We start from the raw sequence: 21,368 nt of genomic DNA on the forward strand, positions 1-21,368 counted from the left end.
GGGCAACAAAGGATGAGATGGTTGGATGGCATCACTGACTCAATGGACATGAGTCTGAGCAAACTCCAGGAGATTGTGAAGGACAGGGAAGCCTGGCGTGCTGTAGTCCATGGGGTCTGTAAGGACATGAGCAAAGTCAGAAACAACTTAGCGACTTAACAACAACAAAAACCCTCAGGACTTGGGCAGAAATAGTTGTAGGACCTAGGACTTCTCTCCCTAACACAGGACTTGGGAATCAGTTTATCTTCAGTTTTACTTATTTACTTATTTATTTTTGGCTGTGCCACGAGGCATGTAGGATCTTAGTTCCCTGACTGGGAATCAACCCACACCCTGTGCAATGGAAATGCAGAGTCTTAACCACTTGGACTCCAGGGAAGTCCCAGGAGTCAGTTTAAATATTAACCATTTATGCACTTTTCCCTCTACTTTGAACAATACTTTCAGAGACAGTTTAAGGCAATTGACACAGTTGCAGGCCTGGAGTTTGGCTTTTGCCCTGATTCACCTCCTCACCCCAAGTCTGGTGGTGAGGGGATGCAGTCTGTCTAGCTTCCATTTAAAAAACCTCCTGGGAAACACAACTACTTGTCTTGTGTGTTTTTCTGAGTATGTGTGGAGAATGGGGGCAGAGTGTCAAGGGTGACATTATCTACTGTTATTTGAAGAGTCTGGGACACTTCAAGATAGAGCTGGAGATAAACTTCAATGAACCATTGAATTTTAAAAGTTTCATCAGAATAGGCTCAGGCGTTATTAATGCAATTGAGGAGAAAGTTTGTTTGGATGGAGATGCTGAATGATTCAAATCTGAAAGGTTGATGTGATTCTGCTTAGTATGAAAACAAGGTGTGCTTTTGTAGATCAACATGCTTACTACTATACAAATCATGTATCATGCTACAGAACTCATTGCTTGAAGATAATATACATAAAAAGAAATCCTCCTTCTGTACTCTGTCCCAGAGGACTTCCTGTTGGCTGAAAGGTTGGAAGGGACAGGTATTCACTCACAGAGGTTTATAGGCGTGAATTAAAGCTTAAATCTTTTCTCAGAGGATCACTGGCCTGGAATTAAGCCCTGCATTTATGAATAATGCAGAGAGATGCCAGGGAAAAGGGCAGTGTGGTGGCTGGGTCTCTGTGTAGCCACACTCCTCAAAGCTCTCTCCTTTACTTAACCCAGACCTGGGTTTGTTTACTTGTGAGCTAATTAGCCTTTAAGCCTTAGTGTTCTCATCTGAAAATTAGGATGATAATAATTCTGACTTCACAGGACTGTTGTGACAATTAAAATAGATAATGCATTTGAAGTGCCTATAGGGAAGCACTTGATAAATGCCAGCTCTTCTTATTATTAGCTTCTACCCTCTCTGAATTCTTAAAAGGCTTTTGGTGGGGTGCCTCATCATTTAGTAGTCAATAGCATACTCTCTTGTATAGTTTGCTAGTGTTACTTTTGTGTTAATCTCTCATGCATCATTGATCTTATGAAGGAGATACTATCTTAATGTCTAAGCCTGCTCCTTTACAATGTACAGAATGTGCCCACAGATATTCTTTTACATGTCTTTTGAATTTCTCACTTGCCCAGCCCACAGCTGAACACAGACAAGGTGGTCTAAAATATGTATTGATGGATTGATACTTCTTTGTCAGAAAGATGAATCCCTCCAGAAGTTACTGCAATGACTGTGAATCAAAGAGCTTCACTTTGAAGAAAGAGCACAGTGCATTTTAAAACATCGTAAAAGAAAGCTTCTTATCTTGAGAATTTTGTCTGCTAGATTAAATACAAAATGACCATTAATCCTTTTCTATGGGAGCACTCTGGGGAAGTTAAAAAGTTCCTGTGGCACACTGTCCCTTTTTGAAGAGGAAAACACAATACTGTAAAGGTTCATGGAGCCCATTGCTAAGCAACAGAGCCAAGTCTGGACTGAACAGGGGTAAAAATTCTTTGTTCAGTATGATGAATTGCGAAATAGAAAATGCTTAATAGAATCTTCAGTCAGTTCAGTTCAGTCGCTCAGTTGTCTCTGACTCTCTGCGACCCCATGGACTGCAGCATGCCAGGCCTCCCTGTCCATCACCAACTCCCGGAATTTACTCAGACTCACATCCATCGAGTCGGTGATGCCATCCAACCATCTCATCCTTTGTCATCCCTTTTTCCTCCTGCTTTCAATCTTTCCCAGCATCAGGGTCTTTTCAAATGAGTCAGTTCTTCACATCAGGTGGCCAAAATATTGGAGTTTCAGCTTCAGCATCAGTCTTTCCAATGAATATTCAGGACTGATTTCCTTTAGGATGGACTGGTTGGATTTCCTTGCAGTCCAAGGGACTCTCAAGAGTCTTCTCCAGCACCACAATTCAAAAGTGTCAATTCTTTGGCACTCAGCTTTCTATATAGCCCAACTGTCACATTCATACATGACTACTGGAAACACCATAGCTTTGACTAGATGGACCTTTGTTGACAAAGTAATGTCTCTGCCTTTTCGTTGTCTATGTATGTGTTGTCTAGGTTGGTCATAACTTTTCTTCCAAGGAGCAAGCGTCTTTTAATTCCAAGGCTGCAGTCACCATCTGCAGTGATTTTGGAGCCCAGAAAAATAGAGTCTGTCACTGCTTCCACTGTTTCCCCATCTATTTGCCATGAAGTGATGGGACCAGATGCCATGACCTTAGTTTTCTGAATGTTGAGTTTTAAGCCAACTTTTTCACTCTCCTCTTTCACTTTCATCAAGAGGCTTTTTAGTTCTTCACTTTCTGCCATAAGGGTGGTGTCATCCCTGCAACAATAACACTCATTATTTTTCAAAGCACTAATCTGCAGTTGATAGCTAATTTTCATGGAATTCTCTGATAATAGGGCTTCCCTGGTGACTCAATGCTAAAAGCATTTGCTGCAATGCAGGAGACATGGGTTCCATCCCTGGATCGGGAAGATCCCTTAGAGAAGAAAATGAAAATCCACTCCAGTATTCTTACCTGGGGAAGCCCATGGACAGAGGAGCCTGGCAGTCTACAGTCCGTGGGGTCACAAGAGTTGGACACAACTTAGCTACTAAACCACCACCACCATCTCTGACAGTAACCCATAGTTATGTTTTCTGAGTAAAAGAATTCAGCAAGAAGGTTTTGAATATTCATTTTTGTGGAAGACATGGATCTGGCATCTGGATTTTAAGTCACTGTTCCCTGTGTTCTAGAATTAATCCAGGATTATAAAAATCCATATGAAGTAATTTCAGTGTTGGCTAATCTTGATGGAAATGTGTTTATCACATAATTTAAAACAGTGATCTCCAGATAGCATCCCCTGGGAACTCGTTAGAAATGTAAATTCTTTTTTTCTTTCACTTTATTTTTTTTAATTGAAGGATAATTGCTTTACAGAATTTTGTGGTTTCATCACAGAATTTTGTGGTTACATCAACAAGAATCAGCCATAGGTACATCCATGTCCCCTCCTTCCTGTGTCCCTGCCCATCCCACCCTTCTAGACTGTCACAGAGCCCCTGTTTGAGTTCCCTGAGTGACACAGCAAATTCCCATTCTTAAGCCCCATCCCACGACTACTGGATCAGTGACTCTGGGGTTAGGAACTAGCACTTCGCTTTTGTAAGCCCTCCTGGTGATTCTGATGCTGTATAAATTCTGAGAATCAGGATAACTGTGTGAAACATGTTAAAGGAGACAGTGAAGAGTTAAGTTCAGTTTGGCACTAATGCATCATCTTGAACTACTGTTGAACTGTTGGACCATTTTGGACTGGGAAGAAAATTATAGTTGTAATTCAGAAAGTAACTGCAGAGGAAAAAGGCATATGTAATGGAGGAGAGTTTTTAAGATAGCTTTCAATTACTTCCTCCTGAAATTGGAACCAATTAGAAATGCCTTCCACCAGTTGCAGTTGTGACAATCAATTTTTGAAGAGTTCATTTACCAAGAATATATAATAATTTTTTAAAACTTTTTCACTAGGACATGAAGGAGGAATGATGTTCATCACTTGTTACATGAGGGATTGATAACCTGAAACTTTTTAAATAAAGTAAAATACAAAGTCTAGAAAAAAATATGTGCAGTCAGTATCATAAACTTGGCATAATTTTGGAAGTTAGAAGTAATGAATATTAACTCCAGAAAAATGACTGAAGGGGTCATTGCTCAGTTATAATATATATTGAGAACTAAATTTGGTAAATGATATAATTTCATTCTATCAGCTACTAGCTCTGCAGTCACAAGTCACTTTACCCCTCGGTGCCTCTTTTTTTTTTAACTTTTGTGAAATAAAAGGTCCTTTCTTAGCTCCTTTCCATTTCCAGAATTTTGTGATTGTATAAATAATGCACACTGTGAAATATCTCACGTTTGTCCCCAAAGAGAGAGATACCCACTAGCTCACTTGATCTTTATGAGAACCCAGCCCTTCTGTACAGTAAAAAATATGTTTAACTTTGTAGACCTAAATCTTAGAAAGCATGTAACAATCATTGCATAGGTTCTTCAGAAGTTTCAGACATTTAATAATTAGCTAATTTGGCAAATGCTGTTTTGGATAATGTCTCGCTATGCCTGCAGGATGAATCATCATAGGAAGAACATTCTTATGTTAGCCAAGCCTTGATCTCCTTGTGCCTCCAAGTGAACATTACCTGTGTTACCTTATAGGAGAGGGACATGAGCTCTAAGCTGAGGCTAAGCTACCCTGACCTTACTCTCCTGGGTGAATATTCACAGGGAACCTGACCCATCCGAAGGGAGCATACTATCAATAGGCAACCTAGCTTAGGTTGGGACTTAGGTCTTTGGGGTAAGACTGATTTGTATTTGAATTCTGGCTCGGCCACTTGGCTAGTTGTATTTCATAAGGCTGTTTTATTCAAAGATTGAATAAAACTAGAAATGGTATGTGTGAAGAGTATATATAGTTCCTGGCCCATGTAAATGTTCAATAATTGTTAGCTTTAAAAGTTGAGGTTAAAACAGTTGAGGGAAACTCAACTCAATAAATGCGTTCTAGGCTTATTAGCTAACTGATTCATTGATTTCTTAATTCAAGAACTATTTATTAAGCAACTGCATGAGTCAGATTCTCTTGTAGACATTGGAAATATGACAAAAATATGATTTAGAAAGATTAAATTTGAGTTGCTTATTGACCTCTAAGTGGAGATGTCAAGTAGACAGATACATGAGGACAGAGCTAACTATTTGGTAGATATTTTTTACCTTTAGATAATATTTAGTGGAGTGGGTTGGTTGAGAGCACTTAGGGAAAAGAGTACAGTTAAAAAAGAGAAAAAATTCTAGGAGCATCCTTAAAATTTCAGATACAATGACTCATAATAAAATCTTATAGTAATAACATATAACCCTTATAGAATTTGCTACATAAAAATTTATTGATAGGAATTTTTTATTTTCTTATATTCTTAAAAAATTTTTTATTAGTGTGTAGTTGATTTATAACATTGTATTAGTTTCAGGTATACTTATACAGAAAAGTAAGTCAGTTACATATACGCATACATCCACTCTTTTTTAGATTCTTTTCCTGTATAGGCCATTACATGGTATTAAGTAGAGTTCTCTGTGCTCTCCAGTGGGTCCTTATTAGTAATCTATTTTATATATAGTGATGTGTATATGTCAATTCCAATCTCCCAGTTTATCCCTCCCCCCTTACCCCTTAGTTACTGTAAGTTTGTTTTCTACATCTATAGCTCTATTTCTGTTTTTGTAGATAAGTTCATTTGTACTCTTTTTTTTTTTTTAGATTCCACATATAAGGAGTATCATGTGGTATTTTTCTTTCTCTGCCTGACTTTTTTCACTCAGTATGACAATCTCTAGGTTCATCCACATTGCTGTAATTGGCGTTGTTTCATTCCTTTTTTATGGCTGAGTAATATTCCATTGTATATATGTACCACATCTTCTTTATCTAGTCCTCTGTCATCAAACATGTAGGTTGCTTCTGATGTCCTGGCCGTTGTAAATAGAGCTGCAGTGAACATTGAGGTGTGTGTATCTTTTTGAATCATGGTTTTCTCTGGATATATGCCCCGGAGTGGGATTGCTGGCAGCTCTATTTTTAGTTTTTTAAGGAACCTCCATACTGTTCCCTCTAGTCGCTGTACCAATTTACATTCCCAACAACAGTGTCGGAGGGTTCCTGCTTCTTGACACCCTCTCCAGCATTTCCTGTTTGTAGATTTATTGATGGTCATTCTCACTGGTGTGAGGTGATATCTTATTGTAGTTTTGATTTTCATTTCTCTGATAATGAGTGATGTTGAGCATCTTTTCATGTGCCTTTTTTGGACATTTGTATGTCTTCTTTGGATAAATGTCTATTTAGATCTTCTGCCCATTTTTTGATTGGGTTGTTTGTGGTTTTGATATTGAGCTGCATGAGCTGTTTATATATTTTGGAGGGTAATTCCTTGTGAGTTGCTTCATTTGCAAATATTTTCTGTCATTCTGAGGGTTGTCTTTTCATTTTTGTTTGTGGTTTCCTTTGCTGTACAAAAGCTTTTAACTTTAATAAAATCCCATTTGTTTATTTTTGTTTTTATTTTCATTACTCTGGGAAGTAGATCGAAAAAGACCCTGCTCGGCTTCATGTCAAAGAATGTTCTGCCTATGTTTTCCTCAAAGAGTTTTATAGTATCCACCCTTACATTTAGGTCTTTAATCCATTTTGGCTTTACATTCTTTAGTGTACATAAGTGGAGATCAAAGAGAAGTGTGGTTGTAATACATTGGTCTTACATGCATTCATCTGACCCATTTTTTTGAGCACCTACTGCAAGGTACCATATTACGTTCTATGTGTAAAATGAAACCAATAAATCAGTCATGTTGTTTGTCAAAGTTATTTACTGAGCACATGCTGTGTATACAGTACTTGATGATTTGAGGAGAGACCACAAAAATGGAAAATTAATTCTCTGTCTCTAAGAGAAGACAGTCTAAAACTGCCACTCAAAAGGAGAACAAACTACCCAAAAGTGGTTAAGAACAGTGTTTCCTTTTCTTTTTGCATATCTGATGTTCTTAGGCCATTAGGAGAAATCTTTGTGGGCCAAAAGAATTTGGTGAGGTAGGTCACAGTCCATAATTCACTTTGTCTTCTCCCCTCCATTCTACTTGGCTGGTCAATGGGAGAGTGTCCCTGGGTGGAGAGAAGCTTGTTTCAGCCCATCTCGTACTTATAGTTAGTTGACTGCTACTCCAAGCATCCCAGCATTTATATTCTCATTATCTGCGGAGAAGAGACAGCAAGAATCCATCAGCATTTGTAATGGTTAATCTCTTTTCCCTATGAAATCAAACAGTTTCCCTGAGGAGCAGTTCTAGTTCGTCCAGAATTCTATACTTCCTGTGTAGCTCGTTGATGGAGTGGATGCAGGCCCACTTATCAGTACAGATGGGGAGGAAAGGAAGTACCCTCTTCTGAACTGTGGTTGTGTTCTTCTTCTGACTAATGGTTATATTTGCTTTATTAAGATGCAGCTGAAGCTTTTGGAGGAGTGTTATCAGGAAGAACAGTCTGGCATCAATTATGCTGAAACAATCATTATATTTGGTAGTCATTGTCTAATCTCTAAATGGACTTTATTAAATAAATCCAGATAAAAGCTTAATTCATTCAACTACTTGGTGCATTAATGATAAAGCATCCTGGCAGACTCATGATGATGGAGTTCTGCTTGGAAAGTAATTCTCAGTACAAAGTCCATGTGACCTCTTTTGGTGGTCACTGTGGCCAGTTGGCAGTAGAAATACTTACAGTCTTGGAGGGGGTCAAAATAATTCCTTTGTGCTTTATGGTATCACATTCTGTGGTCTCATTCAAATACTTGGCCATATGCTTAAGTGGCTTCAAATGTTCTTTTGTTGTTGTTCATTGAGAAACATTTTGACCCTTTTCCCTGATAACAGCATAGCTTGCTTCTATGTCACTTTGCTTGAACAAGAATGGAAGGTTAGCTACTAAATTGTTCATTACAAAATGTTGCAATGACCAGGGAAGTCCATTGGCTCTCATAAAAGTTTGCAGTTTAGGTTTTTGTGAACAATCCTAGGATTTTTACAGTAAGCAATATTTCAGTTCAGTTCAATTCAGTTTCTCAAGTCATGTCCAACTCTTTGCCAACCCATGGACCACAGCATGCCAGGCCTCCCTGTCCATCACCAACTCCCAGAGCTTGCTCAAACTCATGTCCATTGAGTTGGTGATGCCATCCAACCATGAGGTATCAGAGAACTGAAGGAATCATTAGAATTCATAATTTAATAAAAGAATAATTAATAAGTGCACATGATTCAGGTAATATTATCTACAGCATAATACCTTTAACAATTATAACAGTTATAACAATTATAAACAATTGTTAAGCAATTATAAACAATTAAAACAGTTATAAAAAAGTTATAAATGTAACAAAAGAAGATATACTTTTGTTAAAATTTCCAGTTTTATTGTAAAATGGAAATTAATTTCTTGTGAACTAATTCATGAGCTATTTCTGTAACTGTTTCACGTGTGCTTGAAAAGAATCTGTTTTTCTCCGTGGCTTAATATCCACATTTATGAAACAGGAAGAACCAAAAATATCCAACTCCTTTGATTTTTGTTTTGGAGTTTGCAAAACCAAAGACCAAACTGAAAGACAGAAGAATATGATATTTGTTCCTTTTGACTTTCACTGGCAAACTCACAATGGGTATATCTTGACACAAGCAAGCATGTAGGGGATCAAGAAAAAGGAAAATTGCTGTCCTTCCTGAAAATAGATTTGTTACCACTGAGTAACAGGTGCTTAATCCTCTGTGGGGGCACAATTCCAGCCTACAGAGGGGGACGAGATGGGAATGGGGGAGTAACCACCTGTGATAGTGATTCTGATCTGTGTTTGATCTGTCTTTGATTCCTGCTGGCCTTGGATATTTATAAAAGGGAAGCCAAACCTTTGCTGTGCTGCTGAGACTATCATTGTATGCTTGGGTGGGGTGGTGGTCCTCCAACAGGCTGACTAATAGCAGCTGGCTGGTCTATTCAGAGAGCCAGCCTGGTCACTTAGGAGGCAGCATGGATGCTTACCTCAGTTTTCCATTGGAAGGGGAATTTGATGGTCAATGGCTTCACCTATGGATATAGGTGAGACCCTTAATAGCCAACCTCTCTGGCCGTTCACCATAAAGATTCCATGCACCTTGGCTCCTGCACTAACTTTTCTCATGCAGTCTCTCTGTTCTCTTCTGTGAGATCTCATGGAAGATACTGTTGGCCTTATACCTCCTCCATTTGTCGTCAGCAATGTTTCCTTCTCTTTCCTAGGAGATCTCAGCCTTTCCAAATACAACGAGTCATTAAGAAGTGTTTTCAAAATAGGTATTTTCATATGGGTGTATTTGATCTTATTTATTTCAACTTTGCTATATGTTTGAAAATTATTAAAGTTTAGAGTTTAAAAAAATACATTTTTTTCCTCCCCACAAAGTCAATAACCTCAGCTATTGGCATTGTCACAAGAGTTCTGCACTTTAACTGGATGAACACAGAGAATAAAGTTAACACACCCCAGGAAAGGAAAGCAATTCCAGAATGAAAGAAGAGGGGAGAGTGAAGAGGGTACCTGGGACTCAAGAGTGTCAAGAGTAGGAGGTGGCACCAGAATGACTTCTAATATTTTGGTTGTCATTAGAACAGTAGACTTTTCACCATGCAGGGGTGTGTAGTGTATTATGCACTGGAAAGAGCATGATATCAGAAGGACCTGGTTAGAATTCAGGTTTTGCTATTCAAAACCTATTCAGGTTTTACTGGCTGTGAAATTTTGGTTAAGACACTTGACCACTTTGATTCCATAGTCCTCACATATGTAAAATGCTAATTATAATAATAACACTTGCCACTGGATGTAAAACTATTGTCACTGGCATAGTAAAATTGTATAGTAATACTCTAAACTGGTTACAAAAATTAGAACATTTTGAGGAGGGAGGTTTACATTTCCACTGATGGTCAGTCACTTGCTCTATCAGCGTTGAGAAGAGGGTAGGACTCTGGAGTGGGGGTTTCTTGCCTTTCTCATTACAAGACTGATTGACTTGTAAACTCCATGTTCCAGTTTGGCAGTATTGTTTAGGGAGTAAATCTTAGATGCTGAGACCTTCTCCAGCCTTTCTGATGATTGTGTGTGCGTGTGTGCATACTAAGACACTTCAGTCCTGTCAGACTTTTTGCGACCCTATGGACTCTAGCCTACCAGGCTCCTCTGTTCATGGCATTCTCCAAATAAGAATGCTGGAGTTGGTTGCCATGCCCTTCTCTTGGGGATCTTCCTGACCCAGGGATGGTACTCGTCTCTTACCTCTCCTGAATTTGGCAGGTGAGTTCTTTACCACCAGTGCCACCTGGGAAGCCCCTTCTAATGACAGTTAGTCGCTCAGTCATGCCCGACTCTTTGTGACCCTGTGAACCGTAGTCCGTGAGGCTTCTCTGTCCATGGAATTCTCCAGGCAAGAATACTGGGGTGGATTGCCATTCCCTTCTCCAGAGGATTTTCCCAACCCAGGGATTGAACCCTGGTCTTCTGCACTGCAGGCAGATTCTTTACGTTTGAGCTACAGGGAAGTCCTTCTAATGACAGTAATTGTCCACAATTCCTCATGACAAACCCCTTTCTTTCCAGAATAGCTAATTGATTGCTGTAACTGAATCCTGACTGCCTTGTAAACTCTCTGTGGGCAGTACCTCTGTGATATAAAGGAATTATCTTATATTTGGTGGGGGTCGGGGTTAGGGGTAGGGGGGCAGATTATAAATAAATGATTAAGTAAAAGTTTTAGCAAGATAATGACACATACTCCAGATAAAAACAAAACTGGACTAAGGGGATGAGGAGGTGAATGTTGAAATTTTAAACAGTTTGGTGGTCGAAACTGCTGCTTTGAGCAACCGTGGTCCTGGAAGGCCTCCCTGATAAGATGACTTTTGAAGCCCAACTATCTGTCAATTGAGTACAAGACCCAGGTGGAGATAATGAATTAAAATGCAATTATCCAATTACTTCTTTCCTTATTATCTAAGGAAATGATAAACGATGCTATTTCCCACCTCTAGGTAGTTATTTTATTTACCCTCAGCAAACATGGCAGAAAAAGCTTCATCCTGGGCCACCAATAAAGATGACCACAGTACTTCCTGTGCTTGCCCTTAACAAAGATGGAGTCATGACTTCCTGTTCAGGGTTTCTTTGCCTTCAACAAAGATGGTGCTTATGGTACAGGTTCCCTGACAGTTTGGATTCCGGTTGCAGTTTCCCCCCCCTAAGATACGTGTTTGCAGACGTAAGTAACAGGAAACTGGCAACCCCCTATCCATCTTTTCTCAAGGACCCCGCGCCGTGGGGTCTGCGGCCTGGTCCCTGTGCGGCTCCCACGCTCGCTAACTTCTCGCGGCGTTTTGGAGCCGGCCGGGTTGGGGTGGCGGTGGGGATACCAGGGCCGCTCTCCCTTCGGTCCGCTCTGCAAGTCATTCCCAGCACCCTTGTTTTAGCGGGTCAGGTTTCCCGAAAATCATCTGTAGTTCTTCCCGTTCCTAATACCACAGAGCTTCAGCTGGTGAGGAAGGGAATGAAAAGAAGTTCCACAGGGGCGGGGGCCGCCAAGGTGCACACTCCTCTGCTCACCTGCCACCTCTTAGGGTCGCCCGCCTTGCTCGTACTTTCTGTTATTTTCTGTGTCACGAAGCTCCACCTGCCGCCCTCGCGGCCCCTCCCCGCCACTTACTCTCCTAGCCATTGCTCTGCTCACTGGTGCTGTGGTCTTGGAAACAAGCCTTCAATGGTGTGTGGATTGTTTTGTTTTATTTTTAGTCTTTTAAAGGAAAAAAAAAAAAAAAAAACCCACAACGTTAAATGTCCCAAACATGTGTGGCCATGATAGTGTTGTGATGGAGATTCGAAATCCTTCCAGACAAGGGCTGGCACTTGTGATTGTAGATATAAGATGTATACCGTAGACAGGGCATGAACGCTTCATGTTTTCCTTGAAGGCAGTGGTGTATAGGCCTTTTCTTTTAGGGAAAATGACCCTTAAACTTACTGTACCTGCCGGTTTGTGGCCCCACTCCCAATGTTGGTCAGGTTCTGCAAAAGCACACGGTCTATAGGGCACTTGCGTGCACCTAAGCCGTTTCTGCGGTGGTGGGTATCTCTGATGACATCAATGTTAAAAGCACTATTTCTTCACAAGTTTTTTAGAATGAAATGCTCCTCTGTAATCCTAAGATAAAAGTTGCTTTTTAAGCAGGGTCTCTGATCCACTTTCCTCCAAATCTCTTTATAGAACAAGGAATGGAGCTAGGTTCCCATTGTGTAGAAAAGAAAAACAGAGAAGACGATTCATGTTCAGTGCTGTTCATCATGTCCTGAACCATTCAAAATGAATTCAACTTGGCTTAACAGCCACTGTGGCCTGGCGCTTTGCTAGGGTTCAAAGATGTCCATGACCTTAGGGAGTTTCCATTGTAAGACACTATCTTTAGGGGCTCATCAGACTTCCTGTGATCTGAGTTACCATTTTGTCTCTTCCCAGGGGGAAATGGAGGCTAGAGACAAGCAAGTGCTTCGCTCCCTTCGCCTGGAGTTGGGTGCAGAGGTACTGGTGGAGGGGCTAGTCCTCCAGTATCTTTATCAGGAAGGGGTCTTGACAGAAAGCCACGTTCAAGAAATTAAAGCTCAAGCCACAGGCCTCCGGAAAACAATGCTACTGCTGGATATCCTCCCTTCCAGAGGTCCTAAAGCCTTCGATGCATTCCTAGATTCCCTGCAGGAATTCCCTTGGGTAAGGGAGAAGCTGGAGAAGGCAAGAGAAGAAGCCATAGTTGAACCGCCTGCAGGTAGGCCTCAAAAAGTTCACTCCAGGCCAGCTCCAAAATTGTTGGAACTATGCCCTTGGGATTTGAAGTTGAGATTTTAGTCTGGGTGGAGCTCGGTGGATCCTGAAAGTGGGTAAAGAGTTTGGTCTGAAGGCACATGCTGTTGGAGGGACCAGATGAGGAGATGGAATTATGAAGTGCAGGGAAGGATGGAGAGGGTGAGGAGGGAACTCAGAGGATACATTTAGAAATACTTCCAGGGAAAGTTGGCAGGTCACTTGGGAGGCATGCTCTCATCTGAGAGCCAGGTCATATCTTAGTTCTTGGCATCGGGAGCCATTTAGAAAGTGTAGATGGGAAAGCAGGCTTTAGGCTTCTTGATAACTGATTCGTGGGGTGCCAGAGCGGCTAGCTGGAAAAGGTCAGACTCGTGAAGGAGACAGCCTCGAGGAAGGCACGCCTTTGCACCTGTTCCCTGGGCTGTCCTGCATGGCCAACAGGAATTATTTGGAAAGCTGGCTTAGTTTGTTTTTAAAGGCTATTGATTTAAAGGCATCCTTTTTAGTTTGGCTTTGTTCAAACACCCAGAGTATTTAATTTTATAAGGACAGCAGTTTTTTGGGGTGGGCAGGGGGTGTCTCAGTTTGATTTTAAGGAAAATTGGAAGCTATGGAAAAGAGAAACAGTCCTGGTGCTATCAGCCTGGCTTGTAGCAGGAAGAAGATGTGATAGGAAATACTTGTTACATGCTTGACATTTCCCTGTCTTCTACTTTCTGCAGAGACTGAGGAGCAGAGAACTGAACTGGCAAAAAAAAAAAAAAAGGAAGGAAAAAAGAAAGCTAAGGTTTTTACAGCAAAGATAGTTAGAACTACTCCAACTTAGGGGTCCCCAGAATTTGTTTTTGCTGTTTTTTAAACACCAATATACTGGTAAACAAACAAACAAACACAAAACATACCAGTAATAAAAATATCACTTGTGGCTTAGGTGGTAAAAAATCCGCCTGCAATGCAGGAGACCTGGGTTCAATCCCTGGGTTGGGAAGAATTCCTGGAGAAGAGAAGGGCTACCCATTCCAGTATTCTGGCCTGGAGAATTCCATGGACTATATTAGTCCATGGGGTCGCAAAGAGCTGGACATGACTGAGCAACTTTCACTTCACTTTGTTATTTTTGCCTCATGGTCCTCATATTTTGAATGATTTTCCAGACCACATGTATTAAATAATACTGATTAATTCTTCTCTTTTTATTAATGACATATGTCTGAATATTTGATCTGTATGAGATAACTGGTTGACTTAGGAAGGCCCTGTAAAACCCCTGTGGAAAAAGCAAAAATATTTTCATTTCATTCAATTGAATTCAATATTTGTTTTCAAATTGGATTATCCTTACAAAATAAAATACTCCAGGTGTGTGAACAAAGCCAAACTGAAGTAGCTAAGATGTTTCTACCACTTAATTGAAAGCTGAATAAATAACGTAGAAGTGGGGAAATGGTAAAAGAAATGTTAGGGAGTCCATGTTACATGGTATTTGACTTAGAGGTTCCTCTTGGCAATACATATTTGGAAACAACAAAACAGGCAAACTGAAAGCTTATTACTACCAAAATATTTAATTTAATTTCATAATCATTGTAGGTGTTGTAAATAGTACTTTTGTATGTTGTTCAAAGAGGTGTGACCCCATTTTCATTTCTTGCAGTTCATTCAAAGAACAATAAAAATTGAAATTACTCTTTTACTAATTTGAAAGTTAACAGAGATGTTGAAGAAAAAAAGTTTTGTTTTTGTTTTTTTTTTTAAGTGAGCAGTATGAATCATTAGAGTGGGGGAAAAAACTGAAGTTTGGAAAAATAACATTAATTTGTTAATTCTGTGGAAGTGGTCAAATGGAACAATAGGTTGGCTGCTGCACAAATGAAGTCCTCTTCATTGTTTTACTTCTTGTTGAGTAACACTGCTATTGAAAGAAATATCCTGAAGAGAGAGTTTGATTTATGTAATGTTCTGTGTACCTCCCACAGTGGCAATTACTCAAACTCACTTTTTAAATAGTTTTTGTTAATTATTGAGTATTTTTAAGTAAGATTACAAAATATAATAAAGTATGAAGAATAATGGTAAAGTGAACACCTATTTCCCTGTCACTCAGTTAAAAAAATTTTTGCATGGCCTTTGAGGACCCCTGGGTGTCCTCCCAATCTTAGCTCATCCCCAGCCTCCACTCACTAATAAACCCTAAATTTCGAGTTTATCATTCCATTCTTCACTTTGTAATTTTCCATTTTATAAAAACCACTTTTAAAATCAACATATGTTATGGAAAATTCACTACACCGTAGGTTTCAGCACTATCTATGTATGTAAGGCATGGAGGAAATGATATACTTTAAAGGAGTTGTTAGTTAACAGCCTTCTTTATTTGAGACCTTAAACCTTAAGTTTTATATTAATTAATTTGATGGCAATATTTTAATTATAAAATTAAATTAGGACTGAATTGGAAACCTATTTAAAAACATTCTATGAAGAGTACTAGACTTGAAATGCCTTCAGTTTAATGTCCCTGTAAAACTTGCAAATGGACCCAGAGGCCTATTTCTCAGGATCCCTGTGCTTCTTTGGTGTTGTAATGGAGTAATTTTAATAAGCTTTTAAATAGTTCATTGAAATTTTTTAAAAGGCATGTTTGAATTTTGAGGAATTGGAATGTAGGAAAATGTGGTGCTTATATATATGTGGGTGTATACGTGAACCTGTTCTGACTTCTTACTCATTTTGGTTGCAAATATTAATTAATTTGTGTAGGCTTGGTGGTCTCCTCTTGGGAGGCTTTGAAAACAAATGGGGAGGAATGACTTTCTCTTAGGCCAAGAGGTCAATCCTGTTTGACCTGAATGAACTGATTTTATGTTATAAAAAATTTTCTTGTTTTGGTCTTGTTTGGTTCTTGGTTTTCCTTTTGTTTGCCTGGTTAATTTTTGTGTTTCACTTGTAAACTTTGAGCTACCTCAAAGGCCATATTTGGTGATTAATTCTAGTTAGTTGCTTTTAATTTATTTTCTGGGTGTCATTTTTTAGAAAAGAATCAAGTTGTATTTTGATCCTCTCTGTTCTTCTAAACTGTGCCCCCAGGAAATCCCAAAACATAAAAACAAAAAAGCAAACATCAAAGAAGATACTTTAAATCTTTGATGGTCTCCGAATATGCCTAGATAACGGGTATCCCTATTTCTGTTATTGTGTATTTTTTAAAAAGCCCAACACATTAATGGATGATTGACTTCTTGTTTTTCTCACCTTATAAAGACTTTTATGTTTTAAAAGAGGAATTCTGGTGATAAAATGACTTAATCCATCTTGGCACCATGGAAGGAACACTTCACAGTGTGTCCCTTACTGGCCAAGGTCACACACTAGACACTAGATCAGCTGGAAATCCTCCCTGGGCTCCTGGCAGGTCACTGAGAGGATGAGGACAGTGCTGAATCGGGGTAAACGTGGCATGTGCTTGCCTGCCTGGCTGCCCACTACTCATGGGCCTCTGTCTAGGCTGACAAGCTCATGCGGGTGCCTGAGCTAATCTGGATCTGGAAAGGAGGTTTGTCAGCAGCCTGGTCTCACCAGCTGGTGGGACTTAGCCTTAAGTCATGGTGGGAGGGATTTGTGGGTCCAAGGACTCCCTGTTCTACCATGTTGGCCCGGGCTGTGGGACTGGGTCTCTGCCGTGATTCCCACTTAACAGTCAGCCTGGCAACTCTTCTTTTAATTCCAGTCCTTTTTAGGCTCAAGAGTTTTTTTTTTTTTTTCCTTCCTTCTTCATTGGGCTAAATTTCTGCTTTTATAGTCTCTTAGCCACCAGCAAGGATGAAGGACAGATACCTTGGAATGCAGCTCATCACCTCCTGTATTAGCATCAGATGCCTGCTGGAGTAGCGGTCCTAGGGCTGACATTTGTTGTAACTTTGCCTGAGCTGGTTCTCGCCTTGGACCCTGGCCCTGGACTGTGTGGCTGCCGTCACCAGAGCAGGATGTAGGACTGGCTTGTTTCCCCTCTACCCCAGAGTCTCCAAGACAGCCTGTACCTTTTGGAGCTGGCCTTGTGTGACCACGCAGAACCACACCATCCACTGTTTCGGGATATATTCAGGCTGCCAGATGTATACTTGGATACACCTGAAGTTACCGAGCAATAAAGGGAAAAAGAAAAACCTGTAGGTATTGTAATAGGTTTATTAGAGAGATTTCTAGGGTGGGATTTTTGAATCATACCATGAATTCGTACCTACTCTGGGGCTTCCCTCATAGCTCATTTGGTAAAGAATCGTCTGTAATGCAGGAATCCACCTGCAGTGCAGAGCACCCTGGTTTGATTCCCGGGTCCAGAAGATCCCCTGGAGAAGGAAATGACAACCCACTCCAGTATTCTTGCCTGGAAAATCCCATGGACAGAGGAACCTGGTGGGCTGCAGTCCATGGGATTGCAAGAGTGAGACACGACTTAGTGACTAAACCACAACCTGGGTATGGTAAGTTCAGTGTTGATCTTAGTTCATCAGACTCATGGTGTGTCCAGACCCTTCCTCTGTGGCTGAGTAGAGTTCACTCTACTCCTCGTGCTAAAGGCAGAGTCTACAGTGAGCCCGAGTGTCTGTGTGTCTCCAGCACAATCATCATATACTTCTTGAGGACTAAGTAAGTGCCAGGCACTAGTTAATAAAGACACAGGAAGGCTCGCCAGATCAACTGAGAAGATCCATTCATTCATTTGGCAAATATTCATCTTGACCACGTGGCAGACATTGGGTGCTAGGGGTACTGTAGTAAACAAACTCCCGCTCTTCTGGACTCCTACTATTCTGTAGTCTCATCCGGACAGGCAACAAGCAAGTGAATGAACAATACATCAGGTTGAGAGTGCTTTGAAGAAGAACAGCATGCGAGGTGGTGAGGAGAGGCTTTCCACAGTATATGGGGTGGTCAGAGGAAGCTGCTTTGATGGGAGGACATTCAGCAGAGACCTGAATTCTTCAGCAGAGTGGATGCCTGGAGGAAAAGCTTTCAGATAGAGGGGACCACAAGTGCCAAGGAACTCAAGTGGGAGCCCTGGAGACAGCGTGGCTAGAGCACAGAACTTTCTGGGAGAATAGCCTTCCTTTCGGAGAGATGCTGCGTCCCGTGGCTGGTCGCTAAGGCCCAGTCTCGGCTGTCTGTCGTTGTGCTTCCCAGAATGTGAGATGCGTGCACAGCCATGATCTTGGGTGGTTCTTAGAATGATTTCAGGTGATATGTGGACATGGAATTAATCCTGTTTTAATCCAAGGGAAAACCTCCATTGGTACAAATATTTCTGTTAACGTCTCTTGCAACCCTTGACAAGTTTTCTTCTTAATAGACTGAAAAAGCTCCTCATGCTTAAAGCCTTTTGTGGACAACAGTATTGAGTTAGAATTCAGTTGTTTTGCTTTTTTTTTTCTTGTATTATTGTAGTGGCTTTCTTCCATTTATGACAAGTAAAACAGGCTTCTATTTTTGAAGTTCCTTTAAAACACATTGTATTTAAAAATGAGTTAACATAAAGGAAAATACTAAGAAAATAATGATGTTATGAGATACAGCAAAAAGTCTGAAGATGTTTTTCATGTATTTGCTCTTTTAAAAAGAGCAACGGGAGTTTGGGGACAGGAAGCTTAGTGTGGCTGGCATAGTTGGGGCAGAAAGGCTCCAAGCATTGTTCAGACAGAAGATAACATCTAGTCAAGGTACTTTACTGTTTTGCTTATTCAGTGGATGCACAATGGCTGGCAACTGGTTAAATTTACTTGCAGAATTGTGAGAATGACTTAATTTTAAGTTGTCTCAATTGTAAATGCCTTCATTTGCTAATGTAATAAGGTAGCAAAATGGAGAAACATCCTGGTATTCCGCACTTTAAGATTGGGAAGGTAATGATCATAGATCATTTAATTGTTCCCTGAGAAAATCGAGTGCTAGGGAGATGAAGGCAACTTGCCCACAATCATACAGCTAGTTAATGTAATTTGTTGCCAAGACCAGAACCCAGGCCTCTTGACTCTGGATTTAGGACATTTGCTATTTAATTTTGGCTCCCTACTGGCTGAGAAATGGAACTGTATTAAGCTGTGGTGTTAATAATCAAAATTAGCCTTTAAAAATTGTACTTATGTTTTTCTCTTCATTTTAAGGGGAGAATTTCAAAGGCTTTTTGAGGTATACTGGAGTGAGATTTTCCTAAAATATCTTATTTTTATCGATGCCAATTTTAATCATTTAAAAGGAAATTTTGATGGTTCAGCCCTACATTGTCAGAAGGCTCCTCCTCCCACCCATCCCTCCCCTCTTCTGCAAGGCTGACATAAAGGAAGAGCGGAAGACTTTTATCAAGTATTTATGGGACTGATGAAATAATGCATCTGTTGGCAGCAAACTGCAGCTCTTTCTAGGAACAGCAGACCATGTGACAGGTCTCTCCCCAGCAGAGATGCCTCCATATCACTCTAAAAAATGGATTTAATGTTATTTCCTTTTTGAAATTCTCCCTGTGGTATTTGTTTCTCTCTCTTGTGGATGTATGGGTCACTTGGCTATATCAGTCATGCTACTGACCATCAGGGTTGATTTAGCTCAGTGTTTTTCAACTCTCGCTTAAAACAAAAAAAAGCAACCAATGAACCTCAGTATTTGCCCCAGGCCAGTTCATGCCAAAATCTTTGGAGGTGGGGTCTGGGCAGTGGTGTTAAAGACAGAGGTGCATACACAGGCATGAACACTTTCCTAGGTAATTTTAAAGTGCCGCCAAGGTTGAAAACCTAAAGACCTCACCATCGGATTGGGCTCCTTTTTCACCTGTTGCTTCCCAGGAACGGGCCTCCCAAAGCTTTGTGCTTGCTTGAAGAGTTGCTCTTATTTTCAGGTGGGGGACCTTGAAGGGAGGTAGGAATGGAGATGTAGAAGGATAGGTAACTTTGTTTTAAATCAGGGCTCACTATTGTTTTTAATTCTTTGAATTCTGTGAACAGTGTAGCTGAAGAATGTTCTAGCATTTCACACCCCATGCAGGTGTGAGTCTACTACCAACATTAAACTCCATCAGAGCTCTGTGGGGATTCATAGGCTATGTGTTCATGGAGAAAAACTGATGGGAGGGTTTTGAATTATCTGGTGAATTTGGATTTAGGGGAATTACTTCCATTGTCTGTTCACATTATTTGGTAATTACAGACCGCCCACAATACTGTGAGCGCTGGAGATCAAGCTGTGTCCAAATGGAGACAGAAGCTGCCAGCAGAGAGTGAGTTGAGTGTTGCTGTCAGCCTTATGCTTGCGTGCATGCTCAGTTGCTTCAGTCATATCCAACTCTTTGTGACCCTGTGGACCATAGCCCACCAGACTCCCCTGTCCATGCGATCCTTCAGGCACGGATACTGGAGTGGGTTGCCATTTCCTCCTCCAGGATATGTTCCCAACCCAGGGATTGAATCTGTGTCTCTTCCATCTTCTGCATAGGCAGGCAGGTTCTTTACCACTGGCGCCAGCCGGGGAAACTGTCAGCCTCAGAGGGAGCTGATGGTGGCTTAAGGATGGATGAGAGGAGGAGAGGCACAAATGGCCAGTCGTAAAGACTGCGACTGGCTTGGTCTGTCTGTCTGCCCACAGTTTCAATTTATAATAAAAAACAAATTTTAGTCTTTTCTGTGTCTCACAAGAGCTTCAAGTAATACCAGTGGAATAATAATCACAGTATTTATTGGGGGCTTACTTTACTATGTGCCTGGCACTGTGCCAGGATCTTTGCATTTATTAATTCATTTAATCCTGACAGTAACTTGATGAGGCAGAAGGCATTATTACCCTCACTCACAGAGATGTTAAGTCACTTGCTCAAGGTTACACAACGTAGTTAAGCCTAATTTGGAATCTAGAGACTTTGGCTTCACAGACTGCTGATTCATGTCCTGTAAAGACACTTTCTCAAAATTCTCATTTCTCTCCTCCCTAATTCTGAGAGCCTGTGGTGCTTCAGAGCCTGTTATCTACCAGTCCGCTTTCTTCTCCTTTCCCCTACTTCAGGCTGTCTCAGAAGTGCAGCGTCAGGGACTTTTCTTTCTCTTCCCCACCTATTGTCTAAAGACTAATTCCTGGTTGGTCTCTTTCTCCTGCATCTCTCACTTTATCCTTTTATTTTAGGGGGAGGAGTAGGGTGTAATGTGAGAGTAAAAAACAAAAAAACCCCCCCAAAACCCCAAAAAACCTCAATCTTCTTGGCTATGGTCAGGAGATGGTGCATTGGCTCTCCTAATCCTGGAATCAGGCTCCACTTCTGCAGCCCCTAAATCTTGCTGTGGAAAGTCATCAGTTGCAATAACCAGCTTTGCTGGTGGCTCAGCCTCAGAGTTAAACTGTACGTTTAGCAAGGTAGTGTTCTC

At 40.7% G+C, this 21,368-nt stretch overlaps 1 protein-coding gene across 1 annotated transcript in view; it reads left to right on the forward strand.

Moving 5' to 3' along the window:
• The first annotated feature begins 11,255 nt into the window (after positions 1 to 11,255).
• CRADD (CASP2 and RIPK1 domain containing adaptor with death domain) overlaps positions 11,256 to 21,368 on the forward strand; it is a 177,713-nt gene continuing 167,600 nt past the window's right edge. The window contains exons 1-2 of the mRNA XM_043881318.1: positions 11,256 to 11,379; positions 12,628 to 12,931. Coding sequence (XP_043737253.1) covers positions 11,263 to 11,379; positions 12,628 to 12,931 — 421 coding nt within the window. The 5' untranslated portion in view covers positions 11,256 to 11,262. The remainder of the gene's footprint in view (positions 11,380 to 12,627; positions 12,932 to 21,368) is intronic.

Source organism: Cervus elaphus, chromosome 3 (genome assembly GCF_910594005.1).
Source record: "Cervus elaphus chromosome 3, mCerEla1.1, whole genome shotgun sequence".
Lineage (NCBI taxonomy): Eukaryota > Metazoa > Chordata > Mammalia > Artiodactyla > Cervidae > Cervus > Cervus elaphus.